The sequence below is a fragment of the Protopterus annectens genome, chromosome 2.part1, assembly GCF_019279795.1.
Source record: "Protopterus annectens isolate FY-2018-M chromosome 2.part1, PAN1.0, whole genome shotgun sequence".
Taxonomy (NCBI): Eukaryota; Metazoa; Chordata; order Ceratodontiformes; family Protopteridae; genus Protopterus; species Protopterus annectens.
In genome coordinates, this window is record NC_056729.1 from 818,401,021 (window position 1) to 818,425,795 (window position 24,775).

The 24,775-nt window shown below is 39.1% G+C and overlaps 1 protein-coding gene across 2 annotated transcripts in view; it reads left to right on the top strand.

The window, feature by feature from the left end:
• Positions 1-9,463: 9,463 nt before the first annotated feature.
• MICU3 (mitochondrial calcium uptake family member 3) overlaps positions 9,464-24,775 on the top strand; it is a 1,861,160-nt gene continuing 1,845,848 nt past the window's right edge. For both annotated transcript variants that reach the window (XM_044062504.1, XM_044062503.1), the window contains exon 1: positions 9,464-9,780. In XM_044062504.1, the coding sequence (XP_043918439.1) occupies positions 9,475-9,780 (306 nt within the window). In that variant the 5' untranslated portion in view covers positions 9,464-9,474. The remainder of the gene's footprint in view (positions 9,781-24,775) is intronic.

Here is a 24,775-nt window from a genome sequence, read left to right on the forward strand (position 1 = left end):
GAATGATGTGGTTCTGAAAAGCCCAAGAATCCTTTCTGGATACACGTGGTGAACCCCATTCCAGGGGCAGAGGAGGGAGCAATAATGGAAGACACCACCCTTGCAGCAAAGGCAGTCTGCAATACCAGGGTGACAAAGACCAGTTCTTTGGGAAGCCCTACCAGCTCTCCTGAAAGGAGGCTTGACTGTCCTACTCTGGAGGCAGTCAGGGGTCGCTTATCTTTGTATCCAGATGCCTGGCTCAAAATAACAAATAACAACTGGGTACAAAGTATAGTTTCAGGAGGATATTTCATTCCTTTTGCCACTCCCCCTCCATTGACAACAAAAATCTCAGACATTCCACCCAGTTACAGGGAACAAGCAACAGTAGAGGTCCAAATGTTGCTAAGAAAAAAGAGTCATCCAACCAGTCCCAGCAGACCAGACAGGATCCGTAACTCACTCAAGATTCTTTTTAGTTCCAAAAAAGACAGATTTGTCAAGAAAGAGAAGTTCCGGTTGGTCAGGCTTCAGTCAATACTTCCCTTCTTAGGGAAAGACAATTGGATGTGCTCGATAGATCTGCAGGATGCGTACTACCATATAAAAATGGCCAGACCATCCAGGGATCATCTGCGCTTCCGGCTGGGAGACAATCATTACCAGTTTAGAGCCCTGCCCTTTGGTCTCACTACAGCCCTCAGAGTGTTCAACAAATGTATGGTAGTGGTCTCATAGTTCACCTGAGGCATTTAGGATTCCAGGTGTTTCCGTACTTAGACGATTGGCTCCTCATCGCCACCACCAGGCAGCTGCTAATACAAGCCAGGGACACCATTCTCTCTCTCTCTCTCTCTCTCTCTGCAATCATCTGGGCATTACCATAAATTCAGAACAATCTGCCTTGTCGCCATTGCAACATATCATTTTTATCGGAGCAGAATTGGACACCACCACCACCACTTTAAAACTTCCAGCAGAGAGGGTTTTACTACTTCTTCAGCGGGTCCAGAACATCATATCCAGAGACAAGGCTCCAGCATCAGAAATGCTAAAGTTGTTAGGCATGATGGCAGCTGCAATAATTGTGATATCATTGGGTTGCATGCACATGCGGATTCTACAATGGCTGCTATTAACTCAATGGTCTTATCAAGAGCTCCCAATGTCTTATCTCATAATTGTCACAAACACATGCAAAAAGGATCTTCAGTGGTGGTTGACCTCTCTTCATGTAACGATAGGTTATACTTTTATTCTACCCTCACCAGTGGCCACAGTGACCACAGATGCTTCCCTAATAGGGTTGGGGGACATTTTCAGGGAAGAATAGCCCAAGGCACATGGAGCAAACAAGAGACACATCTGCATATCGATGTCCTGGAGATGAGAGCAGTACTTTTGGCATTGCAGTACTTTCAGGACTCTCTCCCTCTACAGACAATTGTGATTCAGACAGACAACATGTCAATGGTCTGGTACTTGAACAAACAAGGAGGAACTAGGTCATTCCCCTTTGTCGTGAGGCACTAAGAGTATGGCAGTGGGCTACATCCACCCAGCACTTTCTCATAGCAATGCACATCCCAGAGAAATCCAACGTGATTGCAGACAAACTGAGCAGGGCAATTTTGCTGCCTCACAAGTGGTCCCTCAAAAAAGAGATAGTGGAGAGAATATTCTGCAGGTGGGGCCAGCCTTGCTTTGACCTTTTTGCTTCCCACATAAACACAAAATGCAGAAGTTACTTTGACCTGATTCCTGCTCTGGAAAATGCCCCAAGGGATGCACTCGTACATGATTGGCCTCAGGGTCTCCTCTATGCATTCCCACCAATTCCCTTGATATCCAAAGTATTACAGAAAGCAAAAGCCCTGGGAAGGACCATCATTCTAATATCCCCTCATTGGCCTCATCAGATTTGGTTCCCCTTCCTTTGACTTCATCTGTTGGAAGAGCCTTGGATTCTGGACCCAGTTCCAGATCTTCTGACGCATTCGTTGGGGGCTCTTCATCCCTCTCTTCAGTCTCTAAAATTGACAGCTTGGCTGTTCCAATTCCCAAAATAACCAGGTTCTATAGTCTTTCAAATAAAATGCAGCATATTTTAATATATTCTCATAAGTCCTCTACTAGGAAGTTATATCTTAGCAAATGGAGAAGATTTTCTATATGGGCTTCTCAAAATGACATTGATCCCTACCAAGCCCCTATTTCCTCCATATTAGAATTTCTAACTATGCCTTTCAATAAAGCAGATGAGGCAGCTACAGTTCAGGTTCAACTTGCCCCATCTCTAATTTTCACCTTGGCTTTGAAGGATTGAACAGAATGTTACACAGACTATCCAAAGCCTTTCTCAAAGGGACCTTCCATCTCAGACCACTTGTGAAATCCCCTTATACCCCATGGAACCTAAATGTTATGTTTTCACACATTATTCTCCCACCTTTCAAGCCAACTTCCTCATGTGAGTTGAAATTTTTGTCTTGGAAAACTATCTTTTTAGTAGTCATCACGTCTGCCCATAGAGTATCAGAGCTACAAGCCTTGTCCATTAAACCTCCTTATTTGATTTTTCATGCTGTCAGAGTGTCCCTGTGAACAAATCCTTCATTTTTACCTAAAGTTTGTACTGAAGCTAACCTTAACCAGGTCATAGATTTACCAGTGTTCTTCCCCAAACACACCAACAACTTAGAGTATATGCTGCATAAACCTGATGTTCATAGACAACTCAGATTTTACCTGGATAGAACAAAAGAGTTCAGAAAATCAGAACAACTTGTTGTTTCCTTTTCAGATTCTAGGAAAGTTATGCCAGTAGCAGAAACACTATCTACATGGTTATCAGATTGTGTCACCTTCACGTATTCGGCTGCCAATTTACCTTTACAACACAAAATTAAGGCACATTCTACCAGAGCAGTGTCCACATCTTCTGCCTTTTCTGCTAGGCTTCCTATAGACAACATTTATGCAGCAGCCACTTGGTCAAGACCTCATACCTTTATCACTCATTACAAAGTTGATAAGGCCTCCAGGGACAGGGCCTCCTTTGGTTCTACTGTCCTGAAAAACATACTCCCTTGAGCCACCCAAGAAAGATGGTGCTTGAGATGCTAACCATCTGTAAGAATGAATGGCGAGATAGAACAACTTCACATAAAGAAGTTATGTACTCACCATAACGTTCCATGTGAGTTGTTCATCTCGCCTTCATTCTTACTTCCCACCCACCTACCCCCTCCAGGGTTTTTCGAGGACCAAGATATTACTTTTATCCTGGTTGCTCAGTCTTTCTATGGGCTTTCTCCTTAAGAGTGATAGAATGGCACATGGTATTATTAGACGCAGCAAACAAGATCTGAGGTAACTCTAGGTGCATCATGGGATAGGGACTTGGCCTTGAGCTGTCTGAAGACCTCGAGCTTTGTAGTAGGCCAGCTCGGAGCTAAGGATTAGCTCCGAACCCATTTGTAAGAATGAAGGCGAGATGAACAACTCACATGGAATGTTATGGTTAGTACATAACTTCTTTTTTATCCCAATATGCAAAATAACCACCTTATTTTATTTTATGCTTTATTAGGTCATCCCAACTTGGTATGGTCTGTTTACCAATACTACATGCAGAGCAAAATAATGGTAGACAGAACAGATTTAGATAAATTGTGACATAAACAATTGTGTACAAACATTGTCATCAACAGCCTATAAAGTATGACTCATTTGATCTGTTAAAGTCATTCAATAAATAATAAACACAAGAAGAAATGAGACAAATAAAGCAGCATTTAATTTGTTTAGCAAATTATATAAACTCTACCATTCTAATGCTACTATTCATAGAACAGAAATGCCAGTTGTAGAAATTAAAAAAGGTCTTCCATCCTTTACAGTATTTTTAAACTTAGATATAAAGTACTATGGCTGCCATACTCTTCTTTTGTTTCCTCCTCCTCTAGCTGGCACAAGTGTGGGATCAATATGTAGACATTGTTACCAATTAAATTGAAGGAGTTATCACACCCTAACATTTTAAAATGATTTTAACAACTTTAGATATGAAATCTAACTTTCACAATAACAGCAACAATGCAAAAAAACATAATTTGTGGCTTCATAGAGGAGTAACATCGAAATGCAAATTTCCAGAGACACCAGAGCTAGATACGTTTATGAAGGATGCCCTGGCCAATCTGAGATGGAAAGTAATTAAATGTATTTCACAGCGGAATGTTTATTCTTAAAAAAAAGTGCATCAGATAGGTTAACTACTCATTATTACACAAGGAACATATCTGGGGTGATGACTCCCAGAGTGCTACAACATTGTATGTATATCACTGAAAGAATAATGCACATAAGCTTCAAAGGTAACAACTTATTAACTCAAAACCTGCATAAAGAAGTCTTTACTTCCACATCTTGTTCCTGCAGCAATAAAAATATACCAGCTCCACAGCCGGTGGAATTCCATGGAATTCCAAATGGAAAATCAGCAGTGATCATACAATTTATCAGCATGTTGTTCATCATTACATAAACCTTTCTTAATTATTTATTTGCATTTTAATTATTTATGTATACAGGTATTGACAAAGTGAGTGAGCTGATCTCAGGATCCATTTCATCCATCACCCAAACAGAGAGGATAAAATGTATGTATTGTGATAGCATGCATTGATGTAGTATATGAATTCAAGTACTTTTTACACAGGACATAGACATTAAATCAGTTGACATAAGCAGGCAGAGGACCACAACTGTCCTGAGCACAAATTTACAACATTAAAAAGATGGTTTCAGAATCCTGAAACCCTGCTCTGTAAACCTGTAGCAAGATAATTTGTCAACTCAGGAAGGTACTGATTGTGAAAGTGTAACATTCTCTATGTAAGATTACATTTATTTCTTATGCATAGTAGCACAATTAATGCATAGAAGAGTTTTACTACACATAAAAAGCTTCAGGTACTGAAATGAAAGGCTGAAACTTTGATATTAAGATAGAATAAGCAGCAGGTAATTACTAGGATAGCTGCCCTTGTAGGCCATTTTAACCTAGCCAGTTTCCCCTTTTGTGCTCAGATTAACCTATCCTATTTGGTTAAAGACTGGCCTTACCTATCCTATGGTCAATAATTATATATTACCTCTAATGAGAATAAGTGGAATCATAGCATAGATAATTTGAGGGGACCCATGCATGAGATAAAGCAGGAGTGAGTTGTGGCAGATGGGTACCAGTAAGGGTGAAAGGGAAGGTCTACAAGATGGTAGTGAGAGTGAGACCAGCTATGTTATATGAGTTGGAGATGGTGGCACTGATGAAAAGACAGGAGTCAGAGCTGGAGGAGGCAGAGTTAAAGATGTTAAGATTTGCACTGGGTGTGATAAGGACAGACAGGATTAGAAATGAGTATATTAGAGACAAAGCTAGAGAGGTGAGATTGCGTTGGTTTGGACATGTGCTGAGGAGGTATGCTGGGTATATTGAGAGAAGGATGATAAGTATGGTGCTGCCAGGTAACAGGAAAAGAGGAAGGCCTAAGATAAGGTTTATAGATGTGGTGAGAGAGGACATGCAGGTGGTTGGTGTGACACAGCAAGATGCAGAGGACAGGAAGAAATGGAAACAGATGATCTGCTGGGGCAACCCCTAAAAGGAGCAGCCAAAAGAAAAAGTAGAAGATGTGTATGTGTGTGTGTGTGTGTGTGTGTGTACTGTATTTTTAAAGCTAAATTAAGACGTGATGGTTGAAATGGTTTGTATCAACATAGGAAATGAAATAAAAGAGACTTATGGTCTCTGGAAAACTCCCTTTATATAGGCAAAGTAGCAAACTATCTCCCTGATCTAATTTAGGGTTTTTGTGTTATCCATGCCAGTTTGTCAGTTCATCAAGGATTTTCATCATTGTTTTAAATGCTGTGGACTTGCTTGTTAATTATATATCATATGCTGCCTGGAGTGTATTGCATTATAATTTATCATGTTTATAGTCCAGCTGTCTAAATTACTGTGCTGTTGGCATGTGTGGGTGTGAGGGGGCAGGTATAAACTAAGTCATGTAAAATATATTTATTACATTTCCTTTGCAGAGTATCACCCAGGCTCTGCTCTCACAGAAAAGGGTGATGTTATTTCATTTTGAGTGATCCAAATCATGTATGGTGATACCACAAATTTACCATTAACAAGCTTTCAAAGCACATCTGTGTAAACATTTTCACATCACTGCACAGCATCAACTAACGTTCTTGTGTGCTTTGTACTAAATCAAAGAAGGTTACATCAAAGTTGCATAATTTATAAGCCTTGACTTAGAAAAAGTTTGCTTACTGATTCCACCATAGCAGTTTGAAACCCAGGTGTCTTTGATTTAAAAAACAAGGTTGCTACCAGTCCCTTTTTAACCTGGACTGTCGCTGTTCTGGCAGCTGTGTCCTGTGGAGGGGAAACATGAAAAATGGCAAATATCCTTAGATGTGAGGACAAAGAATATTTTTAACTCTTTTTTTTTAATCAAATATCTTGATACTCAGGACAAGAAATGACGTCTAACGTTTCATTAACTGTTGTATAAAACAATGATTCTGTATCTGAAACATCTTAGTCGTTGCATTTTTCGGCTTTTCCCGATTAGGGGTCGCCACGGTGGAAGTCCGATCCGTTAATGATTGGCAGTAGATTTTTACGTGCCGAGTTGCCAGCTCTGACGCGCAACCTTCAACGAAGGTACGCCCATTCACGCATGTCTCCGCACAGAAGATAAGACGCTCTAACTGAGAATCGAACGGGTTAGTGTTTTACTGGGAAGCGACAACGCTACCGCAGCGCCACCAGCGCAGTACAATATGAAATAATTTAAATAATTTATTTTCTACAAAAGTTTGCTTTTATTTTAGCAAAAGTAGCCGGCTCCTTTTCCTTGCTTATACACCTGGCTTGTCCGGCAAATTTCACGTTTCTGTAAAAAAAAAGTCCCATTTTGGGCATTTGAATAGGTTGCAATATGACTTCAAAGAGCAAACGTTCGTACAGTGCAGTTTACAATTAGATTCTAAAACTTATCTAGACAGCTTTTGTAATTAGCTGTGTCTACTCCACGCAGATTCAGTAACTAAAGCTGAAAATTCTCATTAAAACATTAAAATGATATGGATGAAAAGAAACATTTTACTAAGAATGCATCATTTCATTTATTTTCATCGTTTATCTAGCTAACTTCGCAAACCATTTTTATTTTATTTTTTAACCTTGTGAACACTGAAACGATTACTTAAGCTGAATTTTATCTTGAGCTTTTTCCTGGAAATCGATACATTTTGTATCGATTGGCAAGAGTTTCAGTTCGCAGTGCATTCCGACCAGCTGTTGGAGCCGATCACCAATCGAGGCTTGACATACTGAAACATAAATAAATAATTACATTTGAACAAAACAAATATTGTATGATATTTTCTCAAAATTTCCAAGCAGGCTTGTCGCCCTTATCTATATAATATAATGTCCTCGTCTGAAACCCACAGAGGCCTGAAAACACCAAAGACACATAATGTAGCAGTAGCACTAGTATATACTTATCAACTCTCCCTGATTTTCAGGGACGTCCTGATTTTGACTCAAATGATTTGGAGGAAAGGTGGTGAATTAAACTTAATAAAAAATAACAATAATTAAGAGTTAGACTTTTTTTACTTCAGAAAATGTATATTAATTCACATACTCTTATTCTGGAAATGTCTCAGCTTAATAGTATTAATATTTTGTGTCCCGGATTGCACCTGACTTTTTCTATATTTGTCCCCGATTCTGTTGAAATGTTTCCTGATTGATTGAGAACTATAATTACTGTGTACATTTTAATTTAACTGGATGAGACAAAATTACTTTTCAACAGCAGTTACAGTGGGCTGATGGACTTGGGTATTACAACTGTTAGCACTACTGCTGTATGTTACCAATTGCCGTCATAAGTGTGTGTGTGTGTGTGTGTGTGTGTGTGTGTGTATATATATATATATATATATATATATATATATATACAGACATTGCTCAATTTCCGTGTGTGTGTGTGTGTGTGACTGTGTGTGTGTACGTGTGTGCACATACATACACTCGTACATATACGTCATAGAGACGATACACCCCTTCTGGTAACTTTCAGCAAGGAGTCTGTGTGCCCCCCTCCCAGTAAGGGTTTGCTCTGGTTTCTTCACAAAAGCCTGTCTATACCCCCCCCCCCCCCCCACACACACACACACACACGTCCAGTACACTCACCTGGTTAACACACAATAATAACGTATTATCAAAAAAGCAACACATCAGAGTTACAGACTAAATAAATAAAAATTCACTGTACTACTGAAAACGGACGTAAGCTCGCTAGATTTTAATTTGTGGCTCTACAGGACAAACAAGAAAAAAGAAAGACAAGGCGTTTTAATTTAAAGTCGAAGCTATAGCTGCTATATGACCTAAATGTTTAAAGGTGCAATAGTTATCGTCACACACAGCATAGTGTTCTGTTTTCCAGTCAGAATTTAATGCTATTAGTGGAACGTGTCCTGAGTTTTCCGACGGTGGGCCAGAGATTGATGAGGGTTACCCTATAATATGTGACCTCTGTAATTTAACATTCACAGCGCCTCACAGCAAGAGGTTCACCGGTTCGATTCTCTGCTGGGGTGCCTTCTGTGCAGAGTTTGCATGTCCTCCCTGTGGTCGCGTGGGTTTCCTCCGGGTGCTCGGGTTTCCTCCCACATCCCAAAGACATGCAGTAGGTGGATTGGACACTCTAAATTGGCCATAGGTGTGAATGAGTGTGTGCGTGTTCCTTCTGTGGAAGGTTGGGCGCCGGGCTGGCAACTCGACACCGTAAAACTCCACTGCCAATCATGAGCGGACAGATGATCCGCTGTGGCGATCCCTAGCCGGGAAAAGCCGAAAGAAGAAGAAGATGCGAGGGTGGAGTGGAGATGTTTCAAAGTGTTTTAAATGTATGAAAACTTAACTTTATCAGGATAAAGAACATTCTGATTATGGAATGGAAACTTTTATTTTTTAATTTCCTCCCAAACATTAACATTAGACAGCACTAACGACAAACTTGCTTTTCACAAAATGATGTCAAAAAGTACCTGTTTTGTTTGTTTCGGAAAATGACTTTCATTTTGAAATTGTACCTCATCTGCATTTTCATATTTGACTTTTTGTGTGTGTTTTTCATTTGTAAGAAGTCAATCAAAGGCTGAGAAAGATATTGTATAAGGAGCCAAATTGGTGTTGTATACCAACACTGACTATTAATGCAAATGCAGCACTCCAGTACCTTTAATATGTTACTGGTACTACGCGGTGAAGAGGTAATAGGAAACCTCAAGCCATAAGACTACGAAAATAAAGTTACGGGGGGGGGGGAGGCTTATTTGCACTTCTCGCGAGATTCATTCAGCCTCCACTGGTCCTTAGAAACAGCAATGGCTGCTATTCGCAGACTCCTAAGAGGTCTATCCCGTTGTCATCCAGGAGATGCAGTGCCTATGGCGAAAAGTAGAACAGAAGTTTCTTTTGGATTGGGTCCAAGATATGAATACCAAACTCAAACACGGAGATGGATAACAGTAAAGCGGGCAATCGCGGCAGCCGGGATGGTAACAGCTGGTTGCTCTTACTATTATTTCTGCTGTGGTGATCGCAAAACGAAGAGAGGATGGAGAGGCAGCATATGCAATACTGAGCGATTCATGCAGCTTCCTGTCCCTTCAGTGGCAGCCAAGATACAGGTATTGTGTCAGCACCGTATTCCCTGCCAATATGCAGAAGTTGACAGTAAATGATGGTGTTATCTTATTTAACGCCTTTCGCTGAATTCTACTGTGCAAGCCGGACCAGACAGTTTTAAAGAGAGTTGATATGCAGCTGTTGGTTTATAGACTGTTAAAATGTAAACACACATTTACGCCCCCCCCCCACCCACTTTGTAACACTGCATTCTATCCTTTAACCCAACTTAATAAATTGGTACAGCGGCGTGCTGCTACTCCTTTCTTACCGTAGAGGGTTAACAAGCAGCTGATTCTGCAAAGGTTTCAAGTTTCCACTATTTTCAGAGTTTCCAGTTTTGGTCTGTTAGATGTACAGCGACACACCCTCCCTGGCTGCCAGCTGTCACCATATTACATAGCATATTGCTGCACAGCTGGTCGAGTAATGATGCTGGCTGCATTTTATTATTCTGTAAAACCACATCGGTATTTGTGAACTTCAGCTCTAATGGCTTTGCCGATATCTCTCGACTGCTATGATTTTAGTTGTAACGCTATGATTTTGTCCTCAAAAGTTGTAGCGTTTCTCCTAAATTAACTAATTTTTCTTCATAAAACGTAATATTTTAATGGTGCATACGTGTATTATTAAACGCAAATACTAATTTAAAGATTCGTTATCCCTGCTGTACTAGGGTTACCACCTGTCCCTCTTTGGACAGTTGTGTCCTGCGACAAAACCTAAAAAATGGCAAATGTCCTGAGATTTTAGGACAAAATATATTTCTTAAGTTTTCTTTAATAGTTGCATAAAACAGTTATTTTGTATCTGAAACACATAACTATTATATGAAATAGCATAAGCAATTCAAATGCTACAACATAAGCTTTTATTTTTGGCAAAAAAGTGAAGTTCTGTCCTATACACTGGCCGGGGATATGTTTTATCCTGCAAAATCTCACATTTCTACAAATAATGTCCCACCATGGGCATCTGAAAAGGTGGCAACCCTATGCTGTACGTGCCAGAGCCCTAGATACCTTTTATCATGTCATAGCTCCCAACTTTTTATCTTCACAATTTGCAAAAAAATATATATATATATATATATATATATATATATATATATATATATATATGAGGAATTGAATTAACATATATTTTCAGGAGGGAAAGTGCGAAAGAAATGTGCAACTGTAATGATTATCAGTGTTTGGTGCTGAATATTATTAGCCATTACTGGCAGTAATCAGTCAACAATTCCAAAACAAGAAATACATACATAAATGCATAATAAAAATTAATATATATATATATATATATATATATATATATATATATATATATATATATATATGTCAATCTAGTTTTAAGAGGGAGGAATAGATCTATGATTACATTTTTATGGAAATATAACGTTTAACAAGACAAACAAAACAGATAACCGATTCAAAAGACCAGATTTCACTTTTTACAAAATAAAAATACACTGCTGCAGAATTTGAATTGTTTATGTTGTTTCATTTAACAGTAAGACATTTCAGGTGCAAATTAAGTCTTTATGCAACTGTTGCTGGAAATTTAGAAAGTAATTTTTTAATCCTGAAATCTCAGGGCATTTGTCATTTTTCCTTTTCTTTCCTTTTCTGTTCTTTCTTTCTTTCTTTGTTTTTAGGATACATTTGCCAAAATGTTGGCTGTCCAATGTATAGAGAAACAGGTGGATGTAGATTATGGCTCAGAGGTTGGGAGGTACATTTGCATGATTGTATATCACCTTTCATAACTATAATAATTAGTTTTCCTTCGCTACTCCTCCCAAATGGTTTTCACTGCATTATATTGAAAAACCTCTTCTGGGTAGATGTGCATGCAGTCCTGGAAGAACTGTTGAACAGTTTACTACATCTCCTTCACACTATTTTGGAAAATTCTTACAAAAAGATAATTTTCCAGTAAAGGATAAAAAGATGTGTTCTTTCTGCTGACCTAGTGAAATGTCATTTTAAAAAAATCTGTAGTCAAAAAGCTTCTGTAGATTATTTTAGTGCACAGAACCACCCCGGCAAATTTGATGGCTGATCTGTGTTTTGGAAATATTATCAGGTTGTAGGCAAAGCACAGTAATAGTTCCTTATGCAGAAATGCAAACAGTATAATGCATGTTTTACTTTCCACTACTGAAGTGAGTGTAGCTGTTGACATGGGAGATAATGATCACCAGATACAGCCTGGTGAAATCAACAACATCATCATCATCTTCATCAACACCCTTTTTCCTCATTTTGTTGATGATGTTGTGCCAACTGTCGCCTTCTTTTTCGATTCAATGCCACTTTCCTACCTACTTTGATGGTCATACTTGACTGTTGCAGGTCCTCTCTTGTGCAATCTATCCATTTCTTTGCTGGATGCACTCATTTCTTTGTAAATTCTTCTTTTCACTCTATAATCTTTTTCTCCAGATTGTCATTTGCTTTCCTGCTTATGTGCCTGAACCACCTTAATCTGTTCTACTTCACTTTTTTTTTTGCAATTGAAGCTACTTTGGTTTCTGTTCTAATGTTGCCATTTCTTTGTCTATCCTGAACTGTGCATCCTATCACCTGTCTCAGGTACTTCATCACCATCACCTCTAGCGTCCTCATCTGCTCTGGCTTCAGTGCTCAGGTTTTTGTACCATACAGTAGTGCTGGTCACACTACTGTTTTATGAATCAACATGTCTACATAAATTTAAGTCAGTACTGATTCAGTGGGACATAGTTAATCCCACCAGAAAAGGAAGATGCATGGTGAGGAACCTGGGTGGTTGGGACTTTAAAATTATTAGATGGCTGACTGGGTCTAACTGGATCAAAAAGACAAATTCATTGTCCCTCTAAACCTAGAGAACACTGCAGCCTATGCTGAATTGCTCTCAGAAACTCTGTACATCCATGTCATTGTCTGAACAGAAACTGCTGTGCTTACCAGAAGTAAGCCCAGGAGTAGCACTAGAAACAAACCACCTTGGTGGAATCCCAAATTAAACAGGATATACAACAAAAAGAAAAGAAATTCTGGCACAAATCATGATGGATAATTCCTATAAAGACAGAAACTCTCTCACCAAAGTAAATAGGCAGCTAAGAAGGCTAATTAGGTCAAGTAAAGCTAACTTTAAGATTAAGATAGCCTCACCGGTATATATACATATATATATATATATATATATATATATATATATATATATACATATGTAATGACCGAGTTTTCAGAATACTCAAAATTCATATGGTTGAGACCATATGATTGAATTTTTGAAAACTCGAAGCTTTTGAATGCATATTCCGGTACAGTGCAGATCAGGAAATTTACCCTTTTCTACAATGTAGTGAGATCTCCGAGTTGGTATATATAATTTGCAGGGGGTGTCCGGGGCACAGCAAACAAAAATGTAAAAAAGGTAGATTTTTTGCATTTTGTTGTCTTTTTTTTTTCTTCTTTTTTTTTTTGATGTTTGAGTTTTCGGAAACTCAATCATATGATCTCGACCATATAGATTTTAGGTTTCTGAAAACTCAGTCGTCTGACATAGACACACACACACACACACACACACATATAGATATATATATATATATATATATATATATATATATATATATACTGTGTATATGTATACATATATATATATATATATATATATATATATATATATATATGGTTCCACTTTAAATCATCGAATGTTCAGAACATCGATGTTCTGATCATTGAGACCAGAACATCGATGTTCAGAACGTCAAAGGTTTAAAGTGGAAGTGCCAGGTAAGTGAAAATGTAGAATTGTGGGTGTGTATGCAGGGCAGCAAGGTGCCCTGCATGTTGTGTGTGTGTTTGCCATCTGAGTGTTGGCATTGCAGGTAGGGTGCGGGAAATCTCCCGTTTAGCGCTACCAGATATAGCGGTAAATGGGAGATTTCCCTTACCCCACTGTAGTGTGATCTCGGAGTTGGAATATTAAAGTAGGGGGGGGTGTGGGGGGCACAGCCTCCCACATGAGGGGTGCAGGGGGGCTTCGCCCCCCTGCATAACCTAGTTTTTGTAATTTATTTGGTGTTTGTGTGGTTCATTTTGAAACTTTGATGTTCTGAACATCGATGTTCTGGTCTTGATGATCAGAACGTCGATGTTTTGAACATTCGATGTTTCAAAGTGAATCCCTACAGCCTACCTGCAGTACCAAGATGAAGTTCCTTGCAATGCATCACTGAATGCAGCATTCACCCCATCCCATCACATGAGCCAGATATGGACATAGAAGTGAATATCTGATTTCAGGGTTCTAGTCAATACATTGTATGCTGCTGATATAGAATTTGCAGTTGCATTACTGAATGTAAGGTTCTAATCTTCCCGGGATACCTCACAGCTTTTACCTCCAGAGTTACAGACAAAGCAAAAGTAATTAGCAGAGAGGCGCCAAAATAGGTGCACTTTTTTAAATGCTGGTACTATTAACTTAAGATGCCTCAAAATAATTTCCAATTTTGAGAGTGATGGATGAAAAGTTAAGAAGAACTTAGAAGCTTCCCAGTGCATCACTTGATTCAGGTGCAACACCTTGAAGCGTTTGGCTGAAAATAAGTCCCACTGTTGCCTTTTGCTTCACTTTCCACTTAGGGCACATAGCATGCTAGCACCACAAGGCAGCACCACACACCTGGTTAGAAAAAGAAAATAGTTGTTGGTAAAGGAAATAATGAAAACAATGCTAAAGAGCAAGATAGGTAGGTATGAGGATATGTATAAGTGTATGTGCAGACTGAGGTATGATTAGATAGGTTGGGATGAACTTTTATTTTATTTTGATTTTGATTTTGCTTACTAGCTTTATCTGACTAGGTATACTCAAAACTCCTTGTTTAACGGAGGCCTGGGAGGAAAAACTCCAAGACATTACAAACATTTTTAAACAGAACCAGATTTTGCCATTGTAATTAAGATTAAACTTTTAGCTTTTTCCTTATGGTTCAGTGAATTGTAGGACATGGATGCACACCCACGAGTCTGCTTCAGAGGCTACATCAGTGAGGGCAGGAGTGGAGTAAGGGTGGGACACTGGGTTTCAGATTCGGATGTGACACCTTGAAGTGTCTGGCTGAATGCAAAGCCTGCTGTTGCTTTTTGTTTAATTTTCCAGTAAGACACTAGAGAGATGGCAGCTAAAACTGAAAGTGCATATAGCATGCTAGCACCTCAAAGATGCACAGTTAGTGTAATGAATAAAGTTTTCACCTCTCATATACAAAATGGAAGGTTCAAACCTGACCTCCAGCCAGTGTCTGTGTGGAGTTTGCATGCTCTGTATGTGACTCTATGGGGTTCTTCCCACCACTCTTAAAAACATTGTGGGTGTTTCTACCTCAAAAACTCACCCAAAATTGATCTAGTCTTGGGAAGCAGCAGAGACTCTAGTTAGTGTATGTTGTTGAAAGAGTTGTATAGAATGACCACTTTAGGTAGCAACTGTGATGTGCATATCCTCTATATAGGAGAACATGGATTATAGACTGAATGTCAAGGTAGGGATAGCCACATGATGGTGTAAAGTAATTAGTTCTAAGTGATTTGTCCACATTGACTAATGTTTCCAAAAACTGGAATGGATACTTATTGATAATAAGTGGGTTGAGGATATGACCTATACCAGGCACCCCTGTCGTTGGTGGGAAGGGGACTATATACCTCTTTTGGCAAACATGTGCCTGCCATAAAGCCCAGCAGCCCTCGGTCAATAAACTACTGGTTGTCCAGTGTCCCGTTGCCCAGCTTGATTTACAGAGATAGCGCTGTTGAGTGACTAAACTAATCAGCCTGCCAAATATGAGCTAAGAATGGCTACACTTAGTATAGTTTCACTGACAGGACATGAAGAGAGCAAGAGATGTTATCAGAATTAGTTAGACTCATGGCAAACAGGCTGCAATGTAAAAACGGGACAGTGTTCATAATCTTAGCCTGTACTGCACAACAGGGTTTCAACAGTGAGGAAAAGATTGCATTCAGGAAGCTGCTGCAGGATCTAGTAGATAAAGCAGGGCAACATGAGTTAGTGTTGATAATGGAGATGTTAATACTTATACCAGAACAGATGGAACAGGATATGAGAGGTACCTAAGTCCAAATGGCTGGGGCAACAGGAATAATGAAAGAGAGGCCATTCTAGACTTCTGTCTGGCAAATTACTTGATGGCGGCCAATACTTGGTTCACCAAAAGAGAGAGTCACAAGATAATATACAAGAGTAGTCAACTTGTAATACTGGTAGATGTCCTCCTCGTAAGGGAAGGGCACTGGGGTAGAATCAGAGATCGAAAAGTCATCCCTGGTGAAACAGATCACCCACAGCATAAATTGCTGGTGGCCACTATTAGCTGCAAGCAGTAGTGAGAGAAGGCACTAAGGTCAAAAGAGATTAGGTTGAAAACCTGGAAGTTCATTGGAGCAAAAACACAAGCATTCAAGGAAATACTCATAGCTTTTGCACTTCAGGAAGAAGAGTAAATATGTGGAGCAGAAGAAGAATGGCAATGTGGTCTACACAACAGATGCTTGGCTGAGCCAGGTATGGAAATAAGTTGCAGTCACAGCAGCAAAGAACAAGATATCAGAGACACTGTAATAATGTCTGGAAAGTGACACTTGGCAGACAGCACAAAGAAATGCTATCACGTTGCAAGGCAAAGACAGAGAAGTAAAGAATAAAGTCATTAGACATCCATCATAAGGGATGGCAGCAACAGACTGCTGACTAGCCCACAGGACATCAAAGGTAGATGGAAGGAGTACTTCCAGCAGCTTTTGAATGAAGAAGACCTCACAGAAGCTGTGCTGCCCCAGTTACAGCCTACAGTGAAATAGGAGCAAGAACCCACTCTAAAAGAAGTAAGAACACTTCCAAGGAAAATTAATTTAGGGAAAGCAGCAGGCTTAGATGAGGTCACAGCAGATATGATCAAGATGATAGGTGATTTAGGGAAGAAATGGCTCCAGAAGGTACTCATAGCAGTATGGAAAGAAAAGCATATCCCAGATGACTGGAGAATAAGCATTCTAGTGCCAGAGTTTAAGAACAAAGGGGACATTAAAAACTCTGAGTAGTATAGCAGTATCATGCTCCTGTCACACTGTATAAAAGTGCTTGGGAGGGTTATAGAAAGTAAGATGGGAGATGAGCAGTTTGAATGCAGGTCAGGTTGCAGTGCAACTGATCCAATGTTTGCAGTGAGACCGATAGTTGAGAAGAAGCTAGAGATGAGGAAAGAGTCCAACTGTGCATTCCTAGACTTGGAGGAAACATATAATAAAGTCCCACAAAAGCTAATATGAGCAGTACTGTGATAATTTTAAGTCCCAGAGACATTGGTAGAATTAGTGCAGGCTATGTACAAGGACCCCATGACATAAATATGAATAAAGTTCGGACTCACAGTGGGGTTCCCAGTGACAGTGGGTGTGTATCAGGGTTCAGATCTGAACCCACTACTCTTCATACTGTTGATAGACTCTATTAGCAAACAGGTCTGAGACGACAAATCTATAAAGCTGCTGTATGCCGAGGGTGTAATATTACAAGCAGATTCTGAAGATCTTCAGCAAATGTTAGGGGAATGGAATGCAGTACTGAAGGCACATAGGATGAAACTGAATAATGACAAGACAGTTGGCATGGCAACAAACAGGGGCAATAAGAAGAAGCTGAGAATTGAGATGAAAGGGTGAGTATGGAACAGGTTAACATTTTCACGTATCAGATTACGGTGGTTCAAGCACATGTGCAAGAATGCAGAAGACAATCTGGTGAAGAAGAAGATTTGGGCAAGACAGGAAGAACACAAGGGGAAACAAGGGCCTCCACCAAAAGAGCTGTACCTGAGGCAGTCTGGCATTACCATCAAAGAAGTTAGGAGACTGGCACTGACTTGAGAAGGATGTCACAGTTGACACCTCACCCTGACCCAGTGTAGAAAATGGGAAAAAGGGGGTTGCTGCTACTGCTGCGGATGATGACTGGGTTTCAGAATAGAACAGGTTCATTCTGGGGTATGGGTCAGTGGGTTGAGATTCTGTGCTGTACTGAAGCTTTACTTCCTGCCAGGGATGGATTTATTATGATGATGTGTAACAAAATACTGAAAGTCCCCAAAGCCACACCGCAAATCCAAATAGAATGTGGAGGTAAACCAGCATCTAATAAAATCCAAAGCACCACAGTTTGCCCTCAACAAGATGAAACAATGCACTAGCACTTAAATTTATTGAACATTTTCATCTAAAAATACAGGACTTTTTCAGAATGAACAAAAATACTGAGTCCAGATCAGGCAACAAACCTGTAAGTAGAGCGCAGAGGATTCAGGCTATGATTTATCAAACAATCTCATCCTGCTGTCCTAGATTTTATTTCCTTCAGCCTTCCCTTGTATACTGTGCATCTCTGAGAAGGTCACTAACCCAGTGTCTACAAGTTACATCTGAAAAAGAACCAGTGACGCTTAGTGGCCTTACATGGTTAACAAGGAGATAAAATAAAAACTACATTAAATTTAAACCCCACAATCCATTTAGGACCCGGCTTCCTCTATGAACAAATGCTAAATGAGGGACATGAGGGCTGTCTTGAGTACTCAGATGGCTTGGGAAGTGGTTAGCATAAAGGGTGATGAGGAAGCAAAGGAAGATATTTAGGGAGAAATCAGTTGTCTAATAAAAGTAACACTCTGAGGGGATAAAAATAAGGTGTTAAGCCCTGTACTCTTTTCTGTTTATTAATGGCCTTTCTTCCAACCATCTGTCTTTGAATATTGTTTTGTATACTGATGATCAGCTATTTATTGTACAAATCAAACACATACAAAGTTCCAGGAAAATCTACAAGCCAACCTCAGACCTGTGCACATGGTCCATTACTGACAGTCTTCTTATAAATCACCCCTTCTCCCCCCACACACACAAATATATGCTGTTTACACACCTCACACCTTAATAATGGTTTGGAGTTGGCATAATGGCTAAGGTGTTTACCTCATAAACACTAGGCACAGGGTATGATTCTCATCTTTGGGGGAAATTGGTGAAGCTTAAAATGGCCCACATGGGCAGCTAGCCTAGTATTAACTTATGAACTAAATATAAAAAAAAACACAAGTTGGTGAGTGGCTTTGGCATAATGGTTAAGGTCTTCATCTTAAAAACAGAAAGAACAACATTTGATTCTGACCTTAAGTTATTGGCTATACTTAAAATGACCCTTCTAGGCAGTTAGCCTAGTAGTAACATAGAAACCTAGGATCTAAAACCTTAAGGAAGGGCATAACTATGTGAGAAAGAATGTGGGATAATCCCAAAACTGTAGTAGATTTTGTAACATTCTGTTTGGTAGACAGGAGTACTTATGACATACTCTATGGTGTGTCATTTTTAGAGGCAATCATCACTTGTTTTCCCACTTATGAGACGTGTAAAAACAAACTTGCTAATTCTGACCCTAAATGATGAGAATTTCCTGCAACTTTGACATATACTTAGAACTCTCCTTCCTCCAAACCCTGTGATTATTGCTTTAAATAAAGAGTTCATTGCCACCAAAAGTATCCAAAAGATGCTTCTTCTGGAATATATACCTGTGCTGCTCATGAGGACAATTCAGTCTTCAGTAGCAGCCATCATAAGTAGAATCTTTTTTATCATTATCCATGTGTCTGACCAGAGGTAGTTCTCCACATTGTCTCTAAGTCACTATTTCAGATTTTGTCCTGGTTTTCCTTTGCACACATTCAAAGGATTAATGTGTAGCTCGCGTCACTTCAGTTTCAGTAGTGCTTAAGAATTAAACTGGGTACTGCTATTGCTGCCGGGTATTTAGTATAGTTCACTGGCACTTCTACTGGGAATATTGTGATTGTCAGGCAGTTTGTTCCCTAAGCCACCTCTAATCCACAGGTAGCTGTACAGCACGTTATGCCTTTGAGCAATGACCTTGCATTTTGTACGCTTTGCACCCACATGAACCAAACTTAAATGGACAATCCTACTCTTCATTGGCTCCATCAGATGTAACTGACATTGCAGCCTTTATCTTTATGTTGTAGAAATCAGTACCTGCAGACATCTCTAACACTCTTCACTAATATGTTGCTTGACTCAACAGTTTACAGCACATGGAAGCATCTGCCTTATTAGATGCTGAAATGTAGTGTACTTTTTATACTTTTGGGACAGTCACTTGTAATGGTTTATAAGGAATCAAGTTAATCTATCAACAACAATTCAGTTGAACCTAAAGACACTGCGAGTGTTTCACTAATGTCACGTTTGCCAAATCACAAAAAACATTTTTTTTTTGCAGGGCCCACCTCCCCCTACATGCCCTGAGCTTAAATATACCTATTCTGAGGTCACTGCCACCAAAAGTGCTTTGAGCTAAATATTGTCACCTAAACAGCATTTAAGGAAACTGCTTTCAGTGAAGAGAAAGTCTCCTGTCTACAAATATAGAGGTTGGAATGTTGTGTCTTATTAATATTTTCTGTATTGGAGATTATAAGATTCTGACTGTGTGATGTGAAAAATATTACCTGTCCCCTCCCCACTTTCCCGGTCCATATGAGGTTGTTACATATAATATTGATTATTAATGCTGTTTGCAAATTGTGTTGATCTTCTATTTGTTCTGAATAAAGTTTTGATTTAAGAAAAAGCCATATGAATTAAGCAGTCATTTTACCTCTACCCTTGTTGCTTTTGTTGTTCCTGGTCACATTTTATGGATAAGTTTTCTACTAATTGTCAGCTTAAAATGGTGTCCTAAGAAGGAAGTAGTAATGGTGCTTTGTAGTGTTAGAATTTTCTCTTGGGTAATTGTTAACCATCCTGCATTCAGGTTTGTGTAAATTGCAGTAGGTGTCCCTGATGATTTCATTTCAAGGTGAATTCCACATTATCACAACTCAGAGGCTGAACCATTCTATTCATATAGGCTTATAAGATGTCTCATTTAAGAGCAGATCTTAATGCCTAGAGAGATGATGAATGTACCAGGAAGAGAAATGTTGATGTTGCACACAATGGTGTCTTATGTCATCTTCATAGCTATTAATATTATTCTTCTTCTACATCTGTCCTTCATATAGCTAGAGGAACAATACCTTAGACACCTTAATTAGACTGATTCATAGTCTCCTTGGTTCTTTTATAATAGTTTTTTGGGCTATCTAGCAGTTTGAGTAATAGAATAGCATGTCATTGTACTGACAATGCATAGTTATTTTTAAATTGTTTAAAAAAAGAGTTACTTTTGTAATGTTAAAAGTCACGATTCAGAGTGTATATCCTTACAATATGTTTTCCTAACTGCATAAAGCTAAACTTAGAAATCACACGATTAGTGAGGGTTGTGTTTCTTGGTGTCTTGTGTTATAGGCAATTGGTGCTTGAGTAATTCACCTTGTACACTTGTAGAATACCCTAAAGCTACTGCTGTCTGTTTGTAGTGATAGGCAGATATATAAAGACTTAAGTGTTCTGTAGTGGTCTATTGCCAAATGATGTGTATTATATTTCCTTGCAGTTATAACCATACATTTTTGAACATTTCAAAGGAAAGATTTTTGAAGAACTCATCCACATCATTTTAATAGTGTTATGAGTTTCTCACAGGATATTGTGTTATTATGCAGTGTCACGTTTGCCTTTGGTGGAGAAGGCTGTGCGTTCCTTTCCAACACCAGGCAGATTATTTACTGACACTGAAGTGCAGTAAAAAGGGGTACTGCACTCCTGAGTGTGTTGTCCTTTGGATGGGACGCTAAATTAATGCCCCATCTGCTTGAGTTGGTGGTATCCCAGTAGGACGGAAAGGATTCCACGGAACCTATTGAAAAAAGTAGGTGTCCTTTATTTGTATACAAAAATTACTCTTATTTACAAAGTGTTTACATATTTACAAGTTGTGATGACCGTGCCCTGGCCCAGCAATCAAGGAGCCTCAATCTTCACCACTAACACCAGGGAGGTCGTCTCCTAGAAGAGGAAAGGATAACTAATACACACAGTAAAGTACAATTTCCCGTAAGTGCACACAGAGATCACAGTCAGTCTGAGGCTGGTTGCTCCCTTGTTCTCCAGTTCCCCAGTAAGACTCCCCACTGGCACAGCTATAGGGTCCAGATCTCTGCCTAGCTGGCAAGCTAATCTCCAGTACCCACTCTGTCCAACCAGTGCTTCATGTCCCTCCTGCTCAGGTAGCTGACACACACCCACACTTTAAGGTAAGTATTTATACAACTTCACAGACACTCCCGGGAAAGGCTGATTCTCCAGCTGTGCCCCTTTACCCAGACTATATGGTAGTAATTACTACCACCACCAGCCTAATAATTATCAGCTACCCAAAGGCCCTTAAAATGGTGTCCAATTATTACTGTGCAATATTATTATCCAGTTGGTAATGTTACTATTTAGTCTTAAGGCTTATTAGAGTGGCTTATTATGATAACCTCTATAAATATGCAATGTACTCTAGAGCCTAACTTGGTTTACACAAACCAGCCACAGGTAAAGGTTTTTAAAATATGTAATAATAAATAATTAAAACACAAGACAATACTACTACACCACAGATATATCTAAGAGTTCAGAGATCATACAGAAACCTAAAACAATACAGTAGGACAGGTCTGATGTCAAACAAAAACACTTAATCTAACTTTCTAATCTTTAGCTATTCTTAAGAGAAACCACAGTGCTATAATCTTACTTACATACATATATAGAGCATAAGCAGTGCTGGGCTGATGGTCCAAGACAGATGCTTTCAGTCTCTCACTGAACAATAGTTTTTAAAACACTAACAAATAGCTCTGCTAAGGGCCTCCCAAATTACATCATTTTGACACTTAGGTTTTCCCAGTATTCACATTACATCATTTTGACACTTAGTCTGGAGTTCCCAGGCAAACAAACTGCATTGTTTAGCAAGCTAACACCTGCTCAGGAAACTACCACAATAAAAGACATTTCACATGTATACTCTAACAATTATTCCTTAAGTTAAGACAATAAAAAGAATGTGTTCAGCCAGTCACTTCAGCACCATTTTTGTAACTTCAAAGAACATTTGACATGCTTGGCTTGATTTTCCTTACAGCAGATGGCAATGTTGCAACAATCTTGAAGTTCACATTTTACAGTGTTTTCTTTCATTTAAGAACACAAGCCTGTATTTTATATTTATTTATATAAATGATAGAATTATGTATCAAATTCTATTTGACTAGGCTGGCAGCCTTCACCCATCATTCAATATCTTCACACAAGTGTACAAAGATAAACATATACAAATCTGTTGACACAATCATACTAATTTTCATCCTTGTTAGACCCCACTCCTTTTTCCATAATCACCATCTGATTTTACTTAATATTGTTGCTAAAATTAATTTACCATTAAACATAAGGGCAGATTCAGTAAAGCCTACATGGTCTGGTTACACTATGTGTGCATTGTGGCATGCAAACAATAGCACACTGTTTTGGATTCAGTAAGTGGCTCTACATACCGTGCAAACAAGGTAAACAATTTGGCAATCTAATTACAGCATAAGCAGCTGAACTACATGCTAATAAACAAATCCGAGATGGAGGAGCTATCCAACAAGCTATAAAGCAACCATTTAGACTCAGTCCTGGTTTTCCCTGGGAATTCCAAAATCTATTGGAATACATCTATGGAAAGGAGTCTACACAGAAAAATTTTAGGGGGTGCTGTTGCTTTAATTCATGTGTATGTGCAACAGACCAATAGATGATGGCCAAGAAGGAGAAAGAGTTTTCAGATCCCATTAAAAGTATGACAGTCTGCATGATGTGGAAACTGTAGAGCACTGCTGGATAGATAGAGACACATTACAGGAACTCTGCAACCTCTGTCGTCCTCAACTCAGAGCCAGGCAAACCGAGGGGAACTCAAACCAGTGGAGGCAAAGGTATGTGTAGAACTTAGACTTTTAGCTACAGGAAACTTTTGGAGACCAACAGGAGACATGCTGGGGGTGTCACAGGCATCAACATCCAGGCTCCTCAATCAGTTCCTAAATGCTATGCCCCAACATATCAGTGATCACATATATTTTCCCTGTACTCCTGCATACAGGGCCACAAATATGCTGGAGTTCTACCCTGTAGCACACTACCCTGACGTACTGAGTGCCATAGATTGTACACAAATAGAAATTAAAGCACTATCCGGGGAACAAGGAAGGCTCTACATAAATAGAAAAGGGCTTCTACTGTATTAACTGCCAAATTATGTGTAATGCCAAGGGAATCATCTTGAACATGTTTGCTGGCAACCCAGGCAGTTACCATGACTCACATATCTGGCATACCTCCAAACTGTATCAGATGTTCACTAGAGGTGATATCATACTGGGTAATTTACTTGGGGATGGAGGGTATGCACTAGAACTGTGGCTGAATTGTAGTGCTTGCCTTCCTTCATTTCAACTCATTTCCCTTTTTTATGCCAGTCTTGTACTGTGAGCAGCAAACAAGGGAAATGGAAAAACACAATGAATGCCAGGCATAGCTGTGCTTATCTTATTTGCAGTACACTTAGCAGTGTGCAAACCTGGACTACTAGGCCACACAGGAAGCAGACAGAACACCTGCAGTCAGGGAGCAGATAGTAATTTAAAACAGATACATTCTGTTAATTAAGAATGCATAAGCACTTTCACAGACTGAGCTGTTTCATCAGATGCTAATACTTAAGCTAAAATACTCCCATTTAAATATAAAATGACTACCTAATAGGTGGTCATGTGACTGTACTCCTTAACATTTAAAGAGACATACAAACTGGAATATGCATGCATATGTGTATGTACACATATATTAATAATTTGCAAAATATGTATATGAAAAATATATATGTGAAAATGTATAAAATCATACATATATAAAAAGC